The sequence below is a fragment of the Pseudophryne corroboree genome, chromosome 6 (assembly GCF_028390025.1).
Source record: "Pseudophryne corroboree isolate aPseCor3 chromosome 6, aPseCor3.hap2, whole genome shotgun sequence".
Lineage (NCBI taxonomy): Eukaryota > Metazoa > Chordata > Amphibia > Anura > Myobatrachidae > Pseudophryne > Pseudophryne corroboree.
In genome coordinates, this window is record NC_086449.1 from 196,410,517 (window position 1) to 196,433,422 (window position 22,906).

At 47.1% G+C, this 22,906-nt stretch overlaps 1 protein-coding gene across 2 annotated transcripts in view; it reads right to left on the reverse strand.

Moving 5' to 3' along the window:
* Window positions 1-282: 282 nt before the first annotated feature.
* Window positions 283-22,906, reverse strand: part of DIS3L (DIS3 like exosome 3'-5' exoribonuclease) — a 94,538-nt gene continuing 71,914 nt past the window's right edge. For both annotated transcript variants that reach the window (XM_063925576.1, XM_063925577.1), the window contains 4 exons: window positions 8,261-8,427; window positions 7,846-7,991; window positions 5,581-5,752; window positions 283-947 (listed from right to left, as the gene is read on the reverse strand). In XM_063925576.1, the coding sequence (XP_063781646.1) occupies window positions 642-947; window positions 5,581-5,752; window positions 7,846-7,991; window positions 8,261-8,427 (791 nt within the window). In that variant the 3' untranslated portion in view covers window positions 283-641. The remainder of the gene's footprint in view (window positions 948-5,580; window positions 5,753-7,845; window positions 7,992-8,260; window positions 8,428-22,906) is intronic.

Consider the following 22,906-nt stretch of genomic DNA (forward strand, 5'->3'; position numbering starts at 1 on the left):
AGTGCGGCTCAGCCTGTCTTGCGACTGTGTACGCAGACACAGAGGGATGCATGTGACATTAGAGATTACGCATGCACAAAACACTTCTAATTTACGTGAACATGGGCATTGCGTGTAACTTGGAATCAGTCCTAATGTGTTGTCCGATTTCTAACTAATCTGTTCTATTTCACCCTGATACAGCTGCTAGGTCAGAACTATTTTATAACATATAGCGCTGCTTCGGTGGCACCGGAGGAGCTACAGTAATTTCATGACAAATTGTGCACGCAACAGCAGGAGAATAATTAAAGCATTTATTAGAAATGAAATAAAAAAAAATTATAAAAAAATATCTAGCTTTTAAAAGTCTCTATAAAATGTTCTATCGACAGCACAAGTGAGAAATGGATTCTACCACTTCCCGTGTCAGAGCCTTGGGATGCTGCGTAATGTCCCGAGGATGGCTGAAAACAGTGCAATATTTACATGAATTTAAAAAATAAAATCACTATTAAAAACAAAATGGAAACACCTCTTCGTAAGACTAGGAAGTGCATATCCATATTTACATACTCCCTACTATATAACAGGTTGTTCTTTATTGTACACTTTACAATAAAAAGGCGAGCATTCTACACTATACAAATGGGGTGATACCACTATTCTTCAGACACATCGAGCAATGCCAGGTCATGCAGCTCTTCCAGTAGCGAGTACAGACTGCGACCCTGGGTTTGCCTATACTCCTGGTGTTGTTTCCGAGCTCTGTCCTCTGCAGCCTCCTCTTCCTTTGCTAGTTGAGCCTCTGTTGCAGTACGAGTAACCTCCCTGACCAGGTCAGACCTGGCAAGGTTAGAACTAGATGTGGAGGGCTGTTCTTCCTTGGAAACATGAGGCTTGTTGCTAATAATCTCCAAGCGAATACTGTCTGCATGGAAACGTGAGGCTTGTGTCCGAATTCTTACCTAGCATAGCATAAGAGAGAATATATAACAGGAAATTAGACAATTAAGTGGCGGCATCAGAATAAACACAACCAATTACACCTCTGTACAAGTACCATTCACAGCATGTAACATAATATATATTTCATTGGAACACCCAATCTTGACCTACTTTTTGCTCCTCTTATATACCCTAAAGGCAGGCGTGTAGCCAGGGTGGCTCCAGTGGAGCGCGAGCTCCGGGCACCAAAAAAGTTAAAGGGAGCTCTGCCAGTCACCACCTTCCTGCGGACCACTGTACTGGCAGCCGCAGAGCAGGAGGAGGAGAAGTAGATGTGGCACACACTGACTCAGACTTGGAGACTGTGCAACAGGGTTACTTCTGTCCTGCAACACCACTATCTGCCTCCGCTGCTGCAGCACCGCTCTCTTTCCTGTCTGCAGTAGCTCTCTCTGCCCTAGCTCTCTGCCCCAGCTTCTGCAGAACCTCTATCTGCCGAAGCTCCTCTCTCTGCAGCAGCAACTCTTTCTGCCCCAGCTGCTTCAGAGAGGCAAGAAATTCTGGGACATCATTTTCACTGAAGCACAGCGGGATTATCAGGTCTGTGATGGCAGTTTGGGGTATTATCAAGTCTGGGAGGGGGGAAATTTGGTGCATTATTTTCATTGGGAGTTTGGGGGGTTTCAAGTCTGTGGAGGATCACAGTTAGGGCTTTATTTTCATTGAGGAATTGGGGTTGTGAGGTCAGGTCAGTCGGGACATATATATATATATATATATATATATATATATATATAGTGTTTTTAATTTATTTGAATTAAACAAGTAAATAGTTAAATACAGCTACTTCCATAGCGGCTCTACCATGGTGTAATGTGTACAAGGGGCTCAACTATAGTGTACTGTGTAGAAGGGGCTCAACCATAGTGTGACGTGTATAAGGGGCTCTACTGTGTGGCGTAACAAGAATAATGGACACTACTGTGCGGTGTAATGTGAATTGGTACTGTACTGTGGCCACACACCTTCCTCATTGAGCAATACCTCTATATTGATGTCTTCGACAAGCACTGACCCTATTTTAAACATGGGGAGCACCCAAAGGAAACTTTTGCCCTGAGCTCCACAAGGTCTAGAACCGGCCCTGTCACCAATTTAGGATTTTTAAATATTGTTTTTCTAAATGTAACATGCCACCACATGTGGGCCAGGCCCCCAATTCAGTACAGGGGATGGGGCGCCAAAACATACTCTTGCTCCGGGCACCATGGCACCTAGCTACACCTCTGCCTAAAGGACCCCCATACATTTTTTATGGTTTATCGCAATTTCCCGATCCCCCAACACTAGGGTCGGGGGACCGGGAATATTCCACATGTTGAATTTTCCCGATTTGCCAATCCTGACCAAAAATGATTGGGATACCCAAAATCTGGGAATTGTAACATGTAGAATTTCCCTGACAGATCACAGATCTGTCATACATACGTAGCTGCTGAACTGAGTTTTAGTTCCATTGTACATTTAGTAAACAAAAAAGCAGTATCAAAACTTAACCTTGGAAAGCTTAATTACTGTATACAAAACTACTGTTTACTAATAAAGCCGACACAAAGTTGGACTGGGCTAAGATCTGAGATATTTTATTGGATTATAGAGCAAAGTATAAAATAGAGACTGCCACATTCATTTACCAATTTCATACACTAAATCGGGCAATGTTTTGCCTTCCTCTAGAAATAACAATGCGTGAAAGCAGTACGGATGGTGTAATGGTTAGCATTACTGCATCCCAGGTCATGGGTTCAATTCCCACCACAGCCCTAACTGTGTGGAGTTTGTATATTCTCCACGTGCTTGCGTGGGTTTCCTCCCACAATCCCAAAATATACTGGTAGGTTAAATGGTTCCCAGCAAAAAGTAACCCTAGTGTGTATGTGTTTGTGTGTGTACATGTGGTAGGGAATATAGAGTGTAAGCTCCACTGGGGCAGGAACGGATGTGAACGGATAAATATTCTCTGTAAAGCGCTGCAGAATATATGTGTGCGCTATATAAATAACTGGTAATAATAATAATAATAATAAATAAGTTTACAGCTACAATCCCAATCTCCATAGTTAGTCTTTCTTCCTTCTGGAAGTGATTACCCTAGGCTTGGTGCATATGGAACGGAGGTAAAGAAAAAAACAAAATTGGGTTTTTACTGCATTTTCCCCTTTGTGCATACTACCCCCAATGTATATAACCAAATGTGATTAAGAAATGGATTCCAAGTCAGACGCTGCAGCGTTCGTATGTGCATCTTTTGCTTGTATTGCTTCTGTGACTATGTATAAATATCACTACAAACCCTTCCCTGCATCTGAATGTGCAAGGACAGGTGCCCGCTTCAAGCGTCTAGCTCTATGGGGCCCACTTACCAGTTTTCAGATGGGGGTCTGGTGATTTTGCCACAGGATCTTAAGCAGCAATTTTACCTTATGCTCCTCACTGTTTCAGATGTGGTTGTGCAGCAGTAAACATCCCCTACCCTCACCTGCACACTGTAAGGTGCAACATCTTACCCATTTGTCAATGAATGTAGAAAGCGGCTCAGATGATGCTTCACTGAATACAAAACAAAGATTTGCTCTTAAAAGTTGGAGTCTGCTTGAATATAGCTTAAGAGTGATGACCTTAAGAGGGCCAAGGAGAAGGCGTGCTATACAGTGTATAATCATTTGTACGAGAATTTCCACCAGTTGGATTTTGATATATTACATTAATATACTTAATTGAGCAATATTCTTTTGATTTTCTAAAACAATACCTAGCATGAGAGTTTGGAGCAGGATTGGGCTGTAAGGAGGAGATGATGTATACATGGAGTGTTTTACTCCTATACAGCATAAGGTAACCACTGATCTAATTAACAGGCTATCTGTCATGGTATAATGCACATATTTTCTCTCTATATAAAATATCCATTATCTCTTAAATGACCAAATAAACATCAAAATAGATTTAGGGGTATATTCAATTAGCGTCGTATCCATTCCGACATGCATTTGTCGGAATGGATCCGACAACCCCTATTCAAATCTCATCTAAATTCGACTTTTTCAAGTCGAATTGAGATGAGGGACCCAGAGGAGGAGGGAGAGCCGCGAGGAGACCAGCGGGGACAGCCGCCGGCAGACGGAGGAGATCAGCGCTACAGTAGCACTGCAGGAGGATGGCACACAGCCGCCCGACCTCACGGCAGTGTCCTCCCGGCTCCAGCAAGCGTGACCTCACTTGCTGGAGCCGGGTGGAAGCTGCCGTGAGCGGCGCAGCTATGTGACATCCTGCTGCAGTGCTACTGTAGCGCTGATCTCCTCTATATGCCCGCGGCTGTCACCACGATTCGACCTTAAAAAGTCGAAAACTGCCGTCTTTTCGACAGACGGCAGCTTTCGACTTTAATTGAATATACCCCTTAGATGTGAACATGGAGCTAAAATACATGGGCCCTATTTTTTTAATCAGGTACTTTGTTGATTTTGAACAAATTTCTATCAAATACAAAAAACCCCCGCCCCACAAAACAGAACCACACTGACAAAAAGGAGACATTCAGCACAAAGCCCATATGTACATACCAGAAATATGAAATGAAAAATACACAGTGCAACAACATATACTGTTATTTAATTATTAACAGTTTATTACAGGTTGAGTATCCCATATCCAAATATTCCAAAATACGGAATATTCCGAAATACGGACTTTTTTGACTGAGAGTGAGATAATGAAACTTTTGTTTTTTGATGGCTCAATGTACACAAACTTTGTTTAATACACAAAGTTATTAAAAATATTGTATTAAATGACCTTCAGGCTGTGTGTATAAGGTGTATATAAAACATAAATGAATTGTGTGAATGTAGGCACACTTTGTTTAATGCACAAAGTTATTAAAAATATTGGCTAAAATGACCTTCAGGCTGTGTGTATAAGGGGTATATGAAACATAAATGCATTCTGTGCTTAGACTTGGGTCCCATCGCCATGATATCTCATTATGGTATGCAATTATTCCAAATACGGAAAAATCCCATATCCAAAATACCTCTGGTCCCAAGCATTTTGGATAAGGGATACTCAACCTGTATGTAGTCCAGCAAATTCTGTTTACTTTACAATTGGACACAACAATGATAAAACAAAACTGGGTGATCATAAACAGTCATAGGGGTATATTCAACTGAAGTCGAAAGCTGCCGCCTGTCGGAAAGACGTCAGTTTTCGAATTTTTTAGGTCGGAAGGGGTTCCGACCTATTCAATATACCCCAAAATTATCTGACAAGTCGGGGAATCGTGGATCGGCGGAATAGCTGCCGATCCGCGTGCTTCTGTTGGAAAGGGGGCCAAATCCGATAGGTTTGGCGCCCTTTCCGACTATCTCAATCTGACTTTAAAAAAAGTCGGATTGAGATGAGGGAGCCGAGAGGACGATAGGAGGAGACGGGGGAGAGCCGCAGGGAGACGGGGAGAGCAGCGCTACAGCAGCGTAGCAGGAGGATGTGTCACAGCCGCCGCTCACAGCATCGTCCACCCGGCTCCAGCAAGCGGGATCTCGTTAGAATGGTGCGGTAATGGGCAAGTATAACACAAACGTTTGTACTCACGGTCACATGGTCAAACAGACAGAACGGTGTCTGCTCTCCTCCCCCTGTCACCACTGTGATTCGGTCGGACTGACGTTGCAAGGATCCAGGTGTCCAGTGACATCCATTACCAGCGAAGGATAATACAAGGCCCTCCGTATTCCTCAGATATGCGGCTCCTTTTATACCATATCTGTTAGTACATTGGATGCAAGAATTTGCAGAAATTGATGAGGAAGTAATGCTTAGGAAAGAATATACTCATGTCATAGCCTCAACTACAGGTAACAGGACTTTCAATAAATAAAATCCAGGGCTCTTCATTCGTTTTTGTCAAACTGAAGCTCACTAAGTGTGGTACCCTTTAAATAGCTGCTATGTTGTACTACAAATGCTTGCGGCCTATTGTGATGATTTAATACCAATAATGATGTCGTTTATATAGCACTTTTCTCCTAAGAGACTCAACGTGCTTTACACTAAAAAAACAGATTAGGCTACATGAGCGATTTCAAAGACTTATAATAGCAACCACCATGTTTAGCAATAAGCTGCGCTGCTTGTACAAATGGCACTATACTGCAATTTTATCTTGTATGAGCCTCAAGTAATTAATCTTGTCCATAGGGGTTAATGGGATAGACAATAAATCTCTGGTATCAATGTTCGGGGATGCTGACCAGGAAACGCTCCTTACAGAGCACAGAGTGGGTCATCCAAATGGTCCCACTCAATGGCTTCGTTGTTCGAACATAATTTATGACATAAACTTACCTCTGCGGCTCTAGACTCAGAATAGGAAACATTGGGTCTGATGCGGAGTTGGATGGAAATTGGGCATACATCTCCCACTGGAAAATAATGGGTATATCCGTCTCGCTATGCCTCGTCATCATGATCAGTGCACACCTGCACCAGCCCTATACTAGGTGCAATATATGAGTATTTACACTTCCGTTCACATCTGCACAGCTTGCCGATAAATTGGCACACCCTCACTAAACCGGACCTACACGAGTGTGCTCCGTAACAGCCCAGCCTCGCCTCAATAGTCATAAGTGGAGATGCAATCAATATACGTACGATTCTAGATAACCCGTCATTGCAGGCGCACAGCCCCAGAGCATGTGCAGTGCAATAACACACAGGACGTGCTCTGCAAACAGCTGCACATTTATCAGCTCCGCATCACGCCAGCTGTGTGCTGCAAAGTGCTGCATCAGAAACAAAATCAGCCATAATTAACTGCCATAACTTTGGATATTAAGAACATTTTACGTTCTCTTCAGGACACATGTTCTAGGACTTGATGTGTCACAAGGTGAACAGGATTAATAGACATATATAAGAACATTAGGAGGGCACACAAGATGGAAGTGTTCAGTTTATTACTTAACATTGCAAGAGGATGATTCCTCTAAAGGGGCTGCGGGTGTTTATATCCAATATTCTCTCTAATTAACCAATGCAGATGCCTATAAGTAGTCCAACATCATATAACACCCAATAAAAATCAGACTTTTAGTCACACATACAGTATAATATAAACCAATAGAAAACAAAAAAAAATATTCAAAATGAAAATAGACACAATATCAAAGCATGGTTTATACAGTATATATTTGTGACAGTAAATATAAGGTTCTCACTCCTGAGGTCAGAATGTTTTGGGTATAAGCTTTCAATTGCAAATCCTCACTGTGGATCTTACAGTTTGTTTACCCTAAGCATTTCGTCTGCTCATGACACTTCATCAGGGGCTAATCTCTTTAATGGCACAGAATTAAAACAACTGTGAAGTATCAGAAAAGTGTGTCAAACAAAAAGTCCACCAGATAGATTCAAGATATAGCAAACAGATGGTCCATACCCATATGTATATTACAGGGAAAACACACCTTGAATTCAAGTGCAATTGCAAGTAAAGAAATCTATAGATGTGTCATAATGATGACAGTAAGCAAAACATGTCAATATCCATTAGTACATATGGATAGAACGGAGAACTTACAGTAAGTCCTGTGAAATCAGAGTGTGTGTGTGTGTGTGTGTGTGTGTGTGTGTGTGTGTGTGTGTGTGTGTGTGAGAGAGTGAGTGAGTGAGTGAGTGAGTGAGTGAGTGAGTGAGTGAGAGTGTATAGTATATATTTAAATCTTCTTAATGAATGAACTGTAACACACCAACTCTACATGTGTCACTGTTGCAATCTGGGGAGTGCCTTACATTGGCAACCAAAGCTGTTATACACAATATTAGCATTACATTGGAAGGTGGAGACACACTTACCTGGGTATAAAGAGTAACACTCCATTGGTGCGGATGGAGTATATTATGGCATCACAAATGCAGCGCTCATTGCTCTCCGGGTCCTTATCTCTGAAGAACATGCACTGGAAAAGCTCTGTGGACTGTTTTTGGCAGTGCTGGGCTGCCTGCAGTGTACAAAGGGACAATTAGCTCTTACCCAAACCCTACCCGGCCTCCTTTGTCCTCACAGATGCAAGACTGGAGGTCATACTGTATATTAGGACTAGAACACCCGAAATTTATTTTCTGACCCTTCACTTAACAAGTCACAGCTCTTCCCAGGGATTTTATTACATGTATGAAATCGATAAGGCAAGGCAGTGAATGATCTTATGTCACATGAGAATGTTTTATCTGGGTAGGAAATGCATGTTTAACGTTCTAGTCTGCTTACCCGATTGCGACCATTAATGTGGCGACAGAGCTCCTCCAGGTCCTTATTTCCCAGATGATGATCTTTAAGGCCTTTAGAGATGGCAGCCAGAAGAAGCCTGTGCACTATAATGTCAGCGTAACGGCGGATCGGGGAGGTGAAGTGGGTGTATTTGTCAAGAGCCAAGCCTGAAACCAGTCACACAAAAGGCATGTCTAACTCACAGAACAATGCGCACAAAAGGAAAACCAAGGCTAAAACTAGAGAAATTTCCATGTAAATCAGGACCAGTACTCTATCATGGTTACTAGTGATGGAACACAGAACACTAGCAGACTAGGCACACTTTCCTCTGCAAATCTACCATCTTCTGTATCAAGTGTTTACTTTAACACATGTATGCACTCTCCCATCTACATCTTTCACCCCTAGGGGAAGATTTACTGAAGGTTCTGAAACCGTGGTTCTCAAACTCATTCTGTAGTACCCCAAACAGCTCATGTTTTCCAGGTGACCCAGCAGGTGCACAGGTGTAGTCATTACTCGCCGACACATTTTAAAAGATCCACAGGTGGAGCTAATTAAGTAAATCTACTCCTTACAGTCCATGTTAAACCCAGAATCTAGAAACCGCTCTCTCTCCAATATTTCTACCAGCTATCAATTCAGGTCAGGCACCATCATTTCTCCAAATCATTTACCACTGCAGCTGCAAAGTAATTCGGCGCACACTTAAAGCATTGCATTCATCTGCACCTTTTTCCCCAAACTCCCATATAGGGAGTTGGACGCCATTTCAATGTTTATACTAAACATCAATGTTTTAAGATCTGCAAAAGCCGCACTGTGCACATGCAGATCTAGTCCTGCGACGTCAGTCATAGTGCTCCAAATGCAGCAGCTTGATTAACATACTGCTGGCGTTTGGGGCAGCAACATGGAGTGTTCCAGTAATTGGGGTATCGGCCCCGTATTCTGTGTGCTCTGAAGACAGACGCAGTTTCACCGATTGGCTCCAGCAGCGTTAGTTCACTGGTCTCCTGAGAAACCTCAAGGTAACTCAAATGTCCAATGTTCACACGGATGATCCTATACGGCATATCCAGATGCGCCTTTTTACTTAAGACCCCTCCTGTGGCTTTTGCATATTTTAGCACAGCTACTGTGTACAAAGACGCAGAAGACTATACTACTGCAGTCACTCTCTGCCCCTGTCTGCATCATCCACTACTCTCTGCATCATCCAGTACTACTGCAGTCACACTCTGCCCCTTTCTGCATCATCTACTACTACTACTGCAGTCACTCTCTGCTCCGTTCTGCATCATCCATTACTACAACTGCAGTCACTCTCTGCCCCTTTCTGCATCATCCACTACTATTGCAGTCACCCTCTGCCCCTTTCTGCATCATCCACTACTACTGCAGTCACTCTCTGCATCATCCAGTACTACTGCAGTCACTCTCTGCTCCGTTCTGCATCATCATCTACTACTACTACTGCAGTCACCCTCTAATCCTTTCTGCATCATCTACTACTACTACTGCAGTCACTCTCTGCTCCGTTCTGCATCATCCATTACTACAACTGCAGTCACTCTCTGCCCCTTTCTGCATCATCCACTACTATTGCAGTCACCCTCTGCCCCTTTCTGCATCATCCACTACTACTGCAGTCACTCTCTGCATCATCCAGTACTACTGCAGTCACTCTCTGCTCCGTTCTGCATCATCATCTACTACAACTACTACTACTGCAGTCACCCTCTAATCCTTTCTGCATCATCTACTACTACTACTGCAGTCACTCTCTGCTCCGTTCTGCATCATCCATTACTACAACTGCAGTTACCCTCTGCTCCGTTCTGCATCATCCACTACTACTGCAGTCACCCTCTGCCCCTTTCAGCATCATCCACTACTACTACTGCAGTCACTCTCTGCCCCTTTCTGCATCATCCAGTACTACTGCAGTCACTCTCTGCATCATCCAGTACTACTGCAGTCACTCTCTGCTCCGTTCTGCATCATCATCTACTACTACTACTGCAGTCACCCTCTAATCCTTTCTGCATCATCTACTACTACTACTGCAGTCACTCTCTGCTCCGTTCTGCATCATCCATTACTACAACTGCAGTTACCCTCTGCTCCGTTCTGCATCATCCACTACTACTGCAGTCACCCTCTGCCCCTTTCTGCATCATCCACTACTACTACTGCAGTCACTCTCTGCATCATCCAGTACTACTGCAGTCACTCTCTGCCCCTTTCTGCATCATCCATTACTACTACTGCAGTCACTCTCTGCTCCGTTCTGCATCATCCATTACTACAACTGCAGTTACCCTCTGCTCCGTTCTGCATCATCCACTACTACTGCAGTCACCCTCTGCCCCTTTCTGCATCATCCACTACTACTACTGCAGTCACTCTCTGCATCATCCAGTACTACTGCAGTCACTCTCTGCCCCTTTCTGCATCATCTACTACTACTATAGCAGTCACCCTCTGCTCCGTTCTGCATCATCCACTACTACTGCAGTCACTCTCTGCCCCTTTCTGCATCAACCACTATACTACTGCAGTCAATCTCTGCTCCTTTCTGCATCAACCACTATACTAATGCAGTCATTCTCTGCCCCTTTCTGCATCATCCACTACTACTACTGCAGCCACCCTCTGCTCCGTTCTGCATCATCCACTACTACTGCAGTCACCCTCTGCCCCTTTCTACATCATCTACTACTACTACTGCAGTCACCCTCTGCCCCTTTCTGCATCAACCACTATACTACTGCAGTTAATCTCTGCTCCTTTCTGCATCAACCACTACTACTACTGCAGTCATTCTCTGCCCATTTCTGCATCATCCACTACTACTACTGCAGTCATTCTCTGCCCCTTTCTGCATCAACCACTACTACTACTGCAGTCATTCTCTGCCCCTTTCTGCATCATCCACTACTACTACTGCAGTCATTCTCTGCCCCTTTCTGCATCATCCACTACTACTACTGCAGTCACTCTCTGCCCCTTTCTGCATCATCCACTACTACTACTGCAGTCACTCTCTGCCCCTTTCTGCATCATCCACTACTACTACTGCAGTCACCCTCTGCCCCTTTCTGCATCATCCACTACTACTACTGCAGTCACCCTCTGCCCCTTTCTGCATCATCCACTACTACTACTGCAGTCACCCTCTGCCCCTTTCTGCATCATCCACTACTACTACTGCAGGCACCCTCTGCCCCTTTCTGCATCATCCACTACTACTACTGCAGTCACCCTCTGCCCCTTTCTGCATCAACCACTACTACTACTGCAGTCACCCTCTGCCCCTTTCTGCATCATCCACTACTACTACTGCAGTCACTCTCTGCTCCGTTCTGCATCATCCATTACTACAACTGCAGTTACCCTCTGCTCCGTTCTGCATCATCCACTACTACTGCAGTCACCCTCTGCCCCTTTCTGCATCATCCACTACTACTACTGCAGTCACTCTCTGCATCATCCAGTACTACTGCAGTCACTCTCTGCCCCTTTCTGCATCATCCATTACTACTACTGCAGTCACTCTCTGCTCCGTTCTGCATCATCCATTACTACAACTGCAGTTACCCTCTGCTCCGTTCTGCATCATCCACTACTACTGCAGTCACCCTCTGCCCCTTTCTGCATCATCCACTACTACTACTGCAGTCACTCTCTGCATCATCCAGTACTACTGCAGTCACTCTCTGCCCCTTTCTGCATCTACTACTACTACAGCAGTCACCCTCTGCTCCGTTCTGCATCATCCACTACTACTGCAGTCACTCTCTGCCCCTTTCTGCATCAACCACTATACTACTGCAGTCAATCTCTGCTCCTTTCTGCATCAACCACTATACTAATGCAGTCATTCTCTGCCCCTTTCTGCATCATCCACTACTACTACTGCAGTCACTCTCTGCTCCGTTCTGCATCATCCACTACTACAACTGCAGTCACCCTCTGCTCCGTTCTGCATCATCCACTACTACTACTGCAGTCACCCTCTGCCCCTTTCTGCATCAACCACTATACTACTGCAGTTAATCTCTGCTCCTTTCTGCATCAACCACTACTACTACTGCAGTCATTCTCTGCCCCTTTCTGCATCACCCACTACTACTACTGCAGTCATTCTCTGCCCCTTTCTACATCAACCACTACTACTACTGCAGTCATTCTCTGCCCCTTTCTGCATCATCCACTACTACTACTGCAGTCATTCTCTGCCCCTTTCTGCATCATCCACTACTACTACTGCAGTCACTCTCTGGCCCTTTCTGCATCATCCACTACTACTACTGCAGTCACTCTCTGCCCCTTTCTGCATCATCCACTACTACTACTGCAGTCACCCTCTGCCCCTTTCTGCATCATCCACTACTACTACTGCAGTCACCCTCTGCCCCTTTCTGCATCATCCACTACTACTACTGCAGTCACCCTCTGCCCCTTTCTGCATCATCCACTACTACTACTGCAGTCACCCTCTGCCCCTTTCTGCATCATCCACTACTACTACTGCAGTCACCCTCTGCCCCTTTCTGCATCATCCACTACTACTACTGCAGTCACCCTCTGCCCCTTTCTGCATCATCCACTACTACTACTGCAGTCACCCTCTGCCCCTTTCTGCATCATCCACTACTACTACTACTGCAGTCACCCTCTGCCCCTTTCTGCATCATCCACTACTACTACTGCAGTCACCCTCTGCCCCTTTCTGCATCATCCACTACTACTACTGCAGTCACCCTCTGCCCCTTTCTGCATCATCCACTACTACTACTGCAGTCACCCTCTGCCCCTTTCTGCATCATCCACTACTACTACTGCAGTCACCCTCTGCCCCTTTCTGCATCATCCACTACTACTACTGCAGTCACCCTCTGCCCCTTTCTGCATCATCCACTACTACTACTGCAGTCACCCTCTGCCCCTTTCTGCATCATCCACTACTACTACTGCAGTCACCCTCTGCCCCTTTCTGCATCATCCACTACTACTACTGCAGTCACCCTCTGCCCCTTTCTGCATCATCTACTACTACTACTACTACTGCAGTCACCTTCTGCCCCATTCTGCATCATCTACTACTACTGCAGTCACTCTCTGCCCCTTTCTGCATCATCTACTACTACTGCAGTCACCTTCTGCCCCTTTCTGCATCATCCACTACTACTGCAGTCACCCTCTGCCCCTCTACTACTGCATTCACCCTCTGCCCCTTTCTGCATCATCTACTACTACTGCAGTCACCCTCTGCCCCTTTCTGCATCATCTACTACTACTGCAGTCACCCTCTGCCCCTTTCTGCATCATCTACTACTACTGCAGTCACCCTCTGCCCCTTTCTGCATCATCCACTACTACTGCAGTCACTCTCTGGTCCTTTCTGCATTATCCACTACTACTGCAGTCACTGTCTGCTCCTTCCTGCATCATCCACTACTACTGCAGTCACCCTCTGCCCCTTTCTGCATCATCCACTACTACTGCAGTCACCCTCTGCATCATCTACTACTACTGCAGTCACTCTCTGCCCCTGTCTGCATCATCTACTACTACTGCAGTCACTCTCTGGTCCTTCCTGCATCATCCACTACTACTGCAGTCACCCTCTGCCCCTTTCTGCATCATCCACTACTACTGCAGTCACCCTCTGCCCCTTTCTGCATCATCTACTACTACTGCAGTCACCCTCTGCCCCTTTCTGCATCATCTACTACTACTGCAGTCACCCTCTGCCCCTTTCTGCATCATCCACTACTACTGCAGTCACTCTCTGGTCCTTTCTGCATTATCCACTACTACTGCAGTCACTCTCTGGTCCTTTCTGCATTATCCACTACTACTGCAGTCACTGTCTGCTCCTTCCTGCATCATCCACTACTACTGCAGTCACCCTCTGCCCCTTTCTGCATCATCCACTACTACTGCAGTCACCCTCTGCATCATCTACTACTACTGCAGTCACTCTCTGCCCCTGTCTGCATCATCTACTACTACTGCAGTCACTCTCTGGTCCTTTCTGCATCATCTACTACTACTGCAGTCACCCTCTGCCCCTTTCTGCATCATCCACTACTACTGCAGTCACCCTCTGCCCCTTTCTGCATCATCTACTACTACTACTGCAGTCACTCTCTGCCCCTTTCTGCATCATCCACTACTACTGCAGTCACCCTCTGCCCCTTTCTGCGTCATCTACTACTACTGCAGTCACTCTCTGCCCCTTTCTGCATCATCCACTACTACTGCAGTCACTCTCTGCCCCTTTCTGCATCATCCACTACTACTGCAATCACTCCCTGCCCCTTTCTGCATCATCCACTACTACTGCAGTCACTCTCTGCATCATCCAGTACTACTGCAGTCACTCTCTGCCCCTTTCTGCATCATCCACTATACTACTGCAGCCACTCTCTGCTCCTTTCTGCATCATCCACTCCTACTGCAGTCACCCTCTGCTCCATTCTGCATCATCCACTACTACTGCAGTCACTCTCTGCCCCTTTCTGCATCATCCACTACTACTACTGCAGTCACTCCCTGCCCCTTTCTGCATCATCCACTACTACTACTGCAGTCACCCTCTGCCCCTTTCTGCATCATCCACTACTACTGCAGTCACTCTCTGCATCATCTACTACTACGTGTCACCCTCTGCCCCTTTCTGCATCATCTACTACTACTGCAGTCACCCTCTGCCCCTTTCTGCATCATCTACTACTACTGCAGTCACCCTCTGCCCCTTTCTGCATCATCTACTACTACTGCAGTCACCCTCTGCCCCTTTCTGCATCATCTACTACTACTGCAGTCACCCTCTGCCCCTTTCTGCATCATCCACTACTACTGCAGTCACTCTCTGCATCATCTACTACTACGTGTCACCCTCTGCCCCTTTCTGCATCATCTACTACTACTGCAGTCACCCTCTGCCCCTTTCTGCATCATCTACTACTACTGCAGTCACCCTCTGCCCCTTTCTGCATCATCTACTACTACTGCAGTCACTGTCTGCTCCTTTCTGCATCATCCACTACTACTGCAGTCACTCTCTGGTCCTTTCTGCATCATCCACTACTACTGCAGTCACCCTCTGGTCCTTTCTGCATCATCCACTACTACTGCAGTCACTGTCTGCTCCTTTCTGCATCATCCACTACTACTGCAGTCACCCTCTGCCCCTTTCTGCATCATCTACTACTACTGCAGTCACTGTCTGCTCCTTTCTGCATCATCCACTACTACTGCAGTCACTCTCTGGTCCTTCCTGCATCATCCACTACTACTGCAGTCACCCTCTGGTCCTTTCTGCATCATCCACTACTACTGCAGTCACCCTCTGCCCCTTTCTGCATCATCTACTACTACTGCAGTCACTCTCTGCCCCTTTCTGCATCATCCACTACTACTGCAATCACTCCCTGCCCCTTTCTGCATCATCCACTACTACTGCAGTCACTCTCTGCATCATCCAGTACTACTGCAGTCACTCTCTGCCCCTTTCTGCATCATCCACTATACTACTGCAGTCACTCTCTGCTCCTTTCCGCATCATCCACTCCTACTGCAGTCACCCTCTGCTCCATTCTGCATCATCCACTACTACTGCAGTCACTCTCTGCCCCTTTCTGCATCATCCACTACTACTACTGCAGTCACTCCCTGCCCCTTTCTGCATCATCCACTACTACTACTGCAGTCACCCTCTGCCCCTTTCTGCATCATCCACTACTACTGCAGTCACTCTCTGCATCATCTACTACTACGTGTCACCCTCTGCCCCTTTCTGCATCATCTACTACTACTGCAGTCACCCTCTGCCCCTTTCTGCATCATCTACTACTACTGCAGTCACCCTCTGCCCCTTTCTGCATCATCTACTACTACTGCAGTCACTGTCTGCTCCTTTCTGCATCATCCACTACTACTGCAGTCACTCTCTGGTCCTTTCTGCATCATCCACTACTACTGCAGTCTCCCTCTGGTCCTTTCTGCATCATCCACTACTACTGCAGTCACTGTCTGCTCCTTTCTGCATCATCCACTACTACTGCAGTCACCCTCTGCCCCTTTCTGCATCATCTACTACTACTGCAGTCACTGTCTGCTCCTTTCTGCATCATCCACTACTACTGCAGTCACTCTCTGGTCCTTCCTGCATCATCCACTACTACTGCAGTCACCCTCTGGTCCTTTCTGCATCATCCACTACTACTGCAGTCACTGTCTGCTCCTTTCTGCATCATCCACTACTACTGCAGTCACCCTCTGCCCCTTTCTGCATCATCTACTACTACTGCAGTCACTCTCTGCCCCTTTCTGCATCATCTACTACTACTGCAGTCACCCTCTGCCCCTTTCTGCATCATCCACTACTACTACTGCAGTCACCCTCTGCATCATCTACTACTACGTGTCACCCTCTGCCCCATCCACTACTACTGCAGTCACTCTCTGGTCCTTTCTGCATTATCCACTACTACTGCAGTCACTGTCTGCTCCTTCCTGCATCATCCACTACTACTGCAGTCACCCTCTGCCCCTTTCTGCATCATCCACTACTACTGCAGTCACCCTCTGCATCATCTACTACTACTGCAGTCACTCTCTGCCCCTGTCTGCATCATCTACTACTACTGCAGTCACTCTCTGGTCCTTCCTGCATCATCCACTACTACTGCAGTCACCCTCTGCCCCTTTCTGCATCATCCACTACTACTGCAGTCACCCTCTGCCCCTTTCTGCATCATCTACTACTACTGCATTCACCCTCTGCCCCTTTCTGCATCATCTACTACTACTGCAGTCACCCTCTGCCCCTTTCTGCATCATCCACTACTACTACTGCAGGCACCCTCTGCCCCTTTCTGCATCATCCACTACTACTACTGCAGTCACCCTCTGCCCCTTTCTGCATCAACCACTACTACTACTGCAGTCACCCTCTGCCCCTTTCTGCATCATCCACTACTACTACTGCAGTCACTCTCTGCTCCGTTCTGCATCATCCATTACTACAACTGCAGTTACCCTCTGCTCCGTTCTGCATCATCCACTACTACTGCAGTCACCCTCTGCCCCTTTCTGCATCATCCACTACTACTACTGCAGTCACTCTCTGCATCATCCAGTACTACTGCAGTCACTCTCTGCCCCTTTCTGCATCATCCATTACTACTACTGCAGTCACTCTCTGCTCCGTTCTGCATCATCCATTACTACAACTGCAGTTACCCTCTGCTCCGTTCTGCATCATCCACTACTACTGCAGTCACCCTCTGCCCCTTTCTGCATCATCCACTACTACTACTGCAGTCACTCTCTGCATCATCCAGTACTACTGCAGTCACTCTCTGCCCCTTTCTGCATCTACTACTACTACAGCAGTCACCCTCTGCTCCGTTCTGCATCATCCACTACTACTGCAGTCACTCTCTGCCCCTTTCTGCATCAACCACTATACTACTGCAGTCAATCTCTGCTCCTTTCTGCATCAACCACTATACTAATGCAGTCATTCTCTGCCCCTTTCTGCATCATCCACTACTACTACTGCAGTCACTCTCTGCTCCGTTCTGCATCATCCACTACTACAACTGCAGTCACCCTCTGCTCCGTTCTGCATCATCCACTACTACTGCAGTCACCCTCTGCCCCTTTCTACATCATCTACTACTACTACTGCAGTCACCCTCTGCCCCTTTCTGCATCAACCACTATACTACTGCAGTTAATCTCTGCTCCTTTCTGCATCAACCACTACTACTACTGCAGTCATTCTCTGCCCCTTTCTGCATCACCCACTACTACTACTGCAGTCATTCTCTGCCCCTTTCTACATCAACCACTACTACTACTGCAGTCATTCTCTGCCCCTTTCTGCATCATCCACTACTACTACTGCAGTCATTCTCTGCCCCTTTCTGCATCATCCACTACTACTACTGCAGTCACTCTCTGGCCCTTTCTGCATCATCCACTACTACTACTGCAGTCACTCTCTGCCCCTTTCTGCATCATCCACTACTACTACTGCAGTCACCCTCTGCCCCTTTCTGCATCATCCACTACTACTACTGCAGTCACCCTCTGCCCCTTTCTGCATCATCCACTACTACTACTGCAGTCACCCTCTGCCCCTTTCTGCATCATCCACTACTACTACTGCAGTCACCCTCTGCCCCTTTCTGCATCATCCACTACTACTACTGCAGTCACCCTCTGCCCCTTTCTGCATCATCCACTACTACTACTGCAGTCACCCTCTGCCCCTTTCTGCATCATCCACTACTACTACTGCAGTCACCCTCTGCCCCTTTCTGCATCATCCACTACTACTACTACTGCAGTCACCCTCTGCCCCTTTCTGCATCATCCACTACTACTACTGCAGTCACCCTCTGCCCCTTTCTGCATCATCCACTACTACTACTGCAGTCACCCTCAGCCCCTTTCTGCATCATCCACTACTACTACTGCAGTCACCCTCTGCCCCTTTCTGCATCATCCACTACTACTACTGCAGTCACCCTCTGCCCCTTTCTGCATCATCCACTACTACTACTGCAGTCACCCTCTGCCCCTTTCTGCATCATCCACTACTACTACTGCAGTCACCCTCTGCCCCTTTCTGCATCATCCACTACTACTACTGCAGTCACCCTCTGCCCCTTTCTGCATCATCCACTACTACTACTGCAGTCACCCTCTGCCCCTTTCTGCATCATCTACTACTACTACTACTACTGCAGTCACCTTCTGCCCCATTCTGCATCATCTACTACTACTGCAGTCACTCTCTGCCCCTTTCTGCATCATCTACTACTACTGCAGTCACCTTCTGCCCCTTTCTGCATCATCCACTACTACTGCAGTCACCCTCTGCCCCTCTACTACTGCATTCACCCTCTGCATCATCTACTACTACTGCAGTCACCCTCTGCCCCTTTCTGCATCATCTACTACTACTGCAGTCACCCTCTGCCCCTTTCTGCATCATCTACTACTACTGCAGTCACCCTCTGCCCCTTTCTGCATCATCCACTACTACTGCAGTCACTCTCTGGTCCTTTCTGCATTATCCACTACTACTGCAGTCACTGTCTGCTCCTTCCTGCATCATCCACTACTACTGCAGTCACCCTCTGCCCCTTTCTGCATCATCCACTACTACTGCAGTCACCCTCTGCATCATCTACTACTACTGCAGTCACTCTCTGCCCCTGTCTGCATCATCTACTACTACTGCAGTCACTCTCTGGTCCTTCCTGCATCATCCACTACTACTGCAGTCACCCTCTGCCCCTTTCTGCATCATCCACTACTACTGCAGTCACCCTCTGCCCCTTTCTGCATCATCTACTACTACTGCAGTCACCCTCTGCCCCTTTCTGCATCATCTACTACTACTGCAGTCACCCTCTGCCCCTTTCTGCATCATCCACTACTACTGCAGTCACTCTCTGGTCCTTTCTGCATTATCCACTACTACTGCAGTCACTCTCTGGTCCTTTCTGCATTATCCACTACTACTGCAGTCACTGTCTGCTCCTTCCTGCATCATCCACTACTACTGCAGTCACCCTCTGCCCCTTTCTGCATCATCCACTACTACTGCAGTCACCCTCTGCATCATCTACTACTACTGCAGTCACTCTCTGCCCCTGTCTGCATCATCTACTACTACTGCAGTCACTCTCTGGTCCTTTCTGCATCATCTACTACTACTGCAGTCACCCTCTGCCCCTTTCTGCATCATCCACTACTACTGCAGTCACCCTCTGCCCCTTTCTGCATCATCTACTACTACTACTGCAGTCACTCTCTGCCCCTTTCTGCATCATCCACTACTACTGCAGTCACCCTCTGCCCCTTTCTGCGTCATCTACTACTACTGCAGTCACTCTCTGCCCCTTTCTGCATCATCCACTACTACTGCAGTCACTCTCTGCCCCTTTCTGCATCATCCACTACTACTGCAATCACTCCCTGCCCCTTTCTGCATCATCCACTACTACTGCAGTCACTCTCTGCATCATCCAGTACTACTGCAGTCACTCTCTGCCCCTTTCTGCATCATCCACTATACTACTGCAGCCACTCTCTGCTCCTTTCTGCATCATCCACTCCTACTGCAGTCACCCTCTGCTCCATTCTGCATCATCCACTACTACTGCAGTCACTCTCTGCCCCTTTCTGCATCATCCACTACTACTACTGCAGTCACTCCCTGCCCCTTTCTGCATCATCCACTACTACTGCAGTCACCCTCTGCCCCTTTCTGCATCATCCACTACTACTGCAGTCACTCTCTGCATCATCTACTACTACGTGTCACCCTCTGCCCCTTTCTGCATCATCTACTACTACTGCAGTCACCCTCTGCCCCTTTCTGCATCATCTACTACTACTGCAGTCACCCTCTGCCCCTTTCTGCATCATCTACTACTACTGCAGTCACCCTCTGCCCCTTTCTGCATCATCTACTACTACTGCAGTCACCCTCTGCCCCTTTCTGCATCATCCACTACTACTGCAGTCACTCTCTGCATCATCTACTACTACGTGTCACCCTCTGCCCCTTTCTGCATCATCTACTACTACTGCAGTCACCCTCTGCCCCTTTCTGCATCATCTACTACTACTGCAGTCACCCTCTGCCCCTTTCTGCATCATCTACTACTACTGCAGTCACTGTCTGCTCCTTTCTGCATCATCCACTACTACTGCAGTCACTCTCTGGTCCTTTCTGCATCATCCACTACTACTGCAGTCACCCTCTGGTCCTTTCTGCATCATCCACTACTACTGCAGTCACTGTCTGCTCCTTTCTGCATCATCCACTACTACTGCAGTCACCCTCTGCCCCTTTCTGCATCATCTACTACTACTGCAGTCACTGTCTGCTCCTTTCTGCATCATCCACTACTACTGCAGTCACTCTCTGGTCCTTCCTGCATCATCCACTACTACTGCAGTCACCCTCTGGTCCTTTCTGCATCATCCACTACTACTGCAGTCACTGTCTGCTCCTTTCTGCATCATCCACTACTACTGCAGTCACCCTCTGCCCCTTTCTGCATCATCTACTACTACTGCAGTCACTCTCTGCCCCTTTCTGCATCATCCACTACTACTGCAATCACTCCCTGCCCCTTTCTGCATCATCCACTACTACTGCAGTCACTCTCTGCATCATCCAGTACTACTGCAGTCACTCTCTGCCCCTTTCTGCATCATCCACTATACTACTGCAGTCACTCTCTGCTCCTTTCCGCATCATCCACTCCTACTGCAGTCACCCTCTGCTCCATTCTGCATCATCCACTACTACTGCAGTCACTCTCTGCCCCTTTCTGCATCATCCACTACTACTACTGCAGTCACTCCCTGCCCCTTTCTGCATCATCCACTACTACTACTGCAGTCACCCTCTGCCCCTTTCTGCATCATCCACTACTACTGCAGTCACTCTCTGCATCATCTACTACTACGTGTCACCCTCTGCCCCTTTCTGCATCATCTACTACTACTGCAGTCACCCTCTGCCCCTTTCTGCATCATCTACTACTACTGCAGTCACCCTCTGCCCCTTTCTGCATCATCTACTACTACTGCAGTCACTGTCTGCTCCTTTCTGCATCATCCACTACTACTGCAGTCACTCTCTGGTCCTTTCTGCATCATCCACTACTACTGCAGTCTCCCTCTGGTCCTTTCTGCATCATCCACTACTACTGCAGTCACTGTCTGCTCCTTTCTGCATCATCCACTACTACTGCAGTCACCCTCTGCCCCTTTCTGCATCATCTACTACTACTGCAGTCACTGTCTGCTCCTTTCTGCATCATCCACTACTACTGCAGTCACTCTCTGGTCCTTCCTGCATCATCCACTACTACTGCAGTCACCCTCTGGTCCTTTCTGCATCATCCACTACTACTGCAGTCACTGTCTGCTCCTTTCTGCATCATCCACTACTACTGCAGTCACCCTCTGCCCCTTTCTGCATCATCTACTACTACTGCAGTCACTCTCTGCCCCTTTCTGCATCATCTACTACTACTGCAGTCACCCTCTGCCCCTTTCTGCATCATCCACTACTACTACTGCAGTCACCCTCTGCATCATCTACTACTACGTGTCACCCTCTGCCCCATCCACTACTACTGCAGTCACTCTCTGGTCCTTTCTGCATTATCCACTACTACTGCAGTCACTGTCTGCTCCTTCCTGCATCATCCACTACTACTGCAGTCACCCTCTGCCCCTTTCTGCATCATCCACTACTACTGCAGTCACCCTCTGCATCATCTACTACTACTGCAGTCACTCTCTGCCCCTGTCTGCATCATCTACTACTACTGCAGTCACTCTCTGGTCCTTCCTGCATCATCCACTACTACTGCAGTCACCCTCTGCCCCTTTCTGCATCATCCACTACTACTGCAGTCACCCTCTGCCCATTTCTGCATCATCTACTACTACTGCATTCACCCTCTGCCCCTTTCTGCATCATCTACTACTACTGCAGTCACCCTCTGCCCCTTTCTGCATCATCCACTACTACTGCAGTCACTCTCTGGTCCTTTCTGCATCATGCACTATACTACTGCA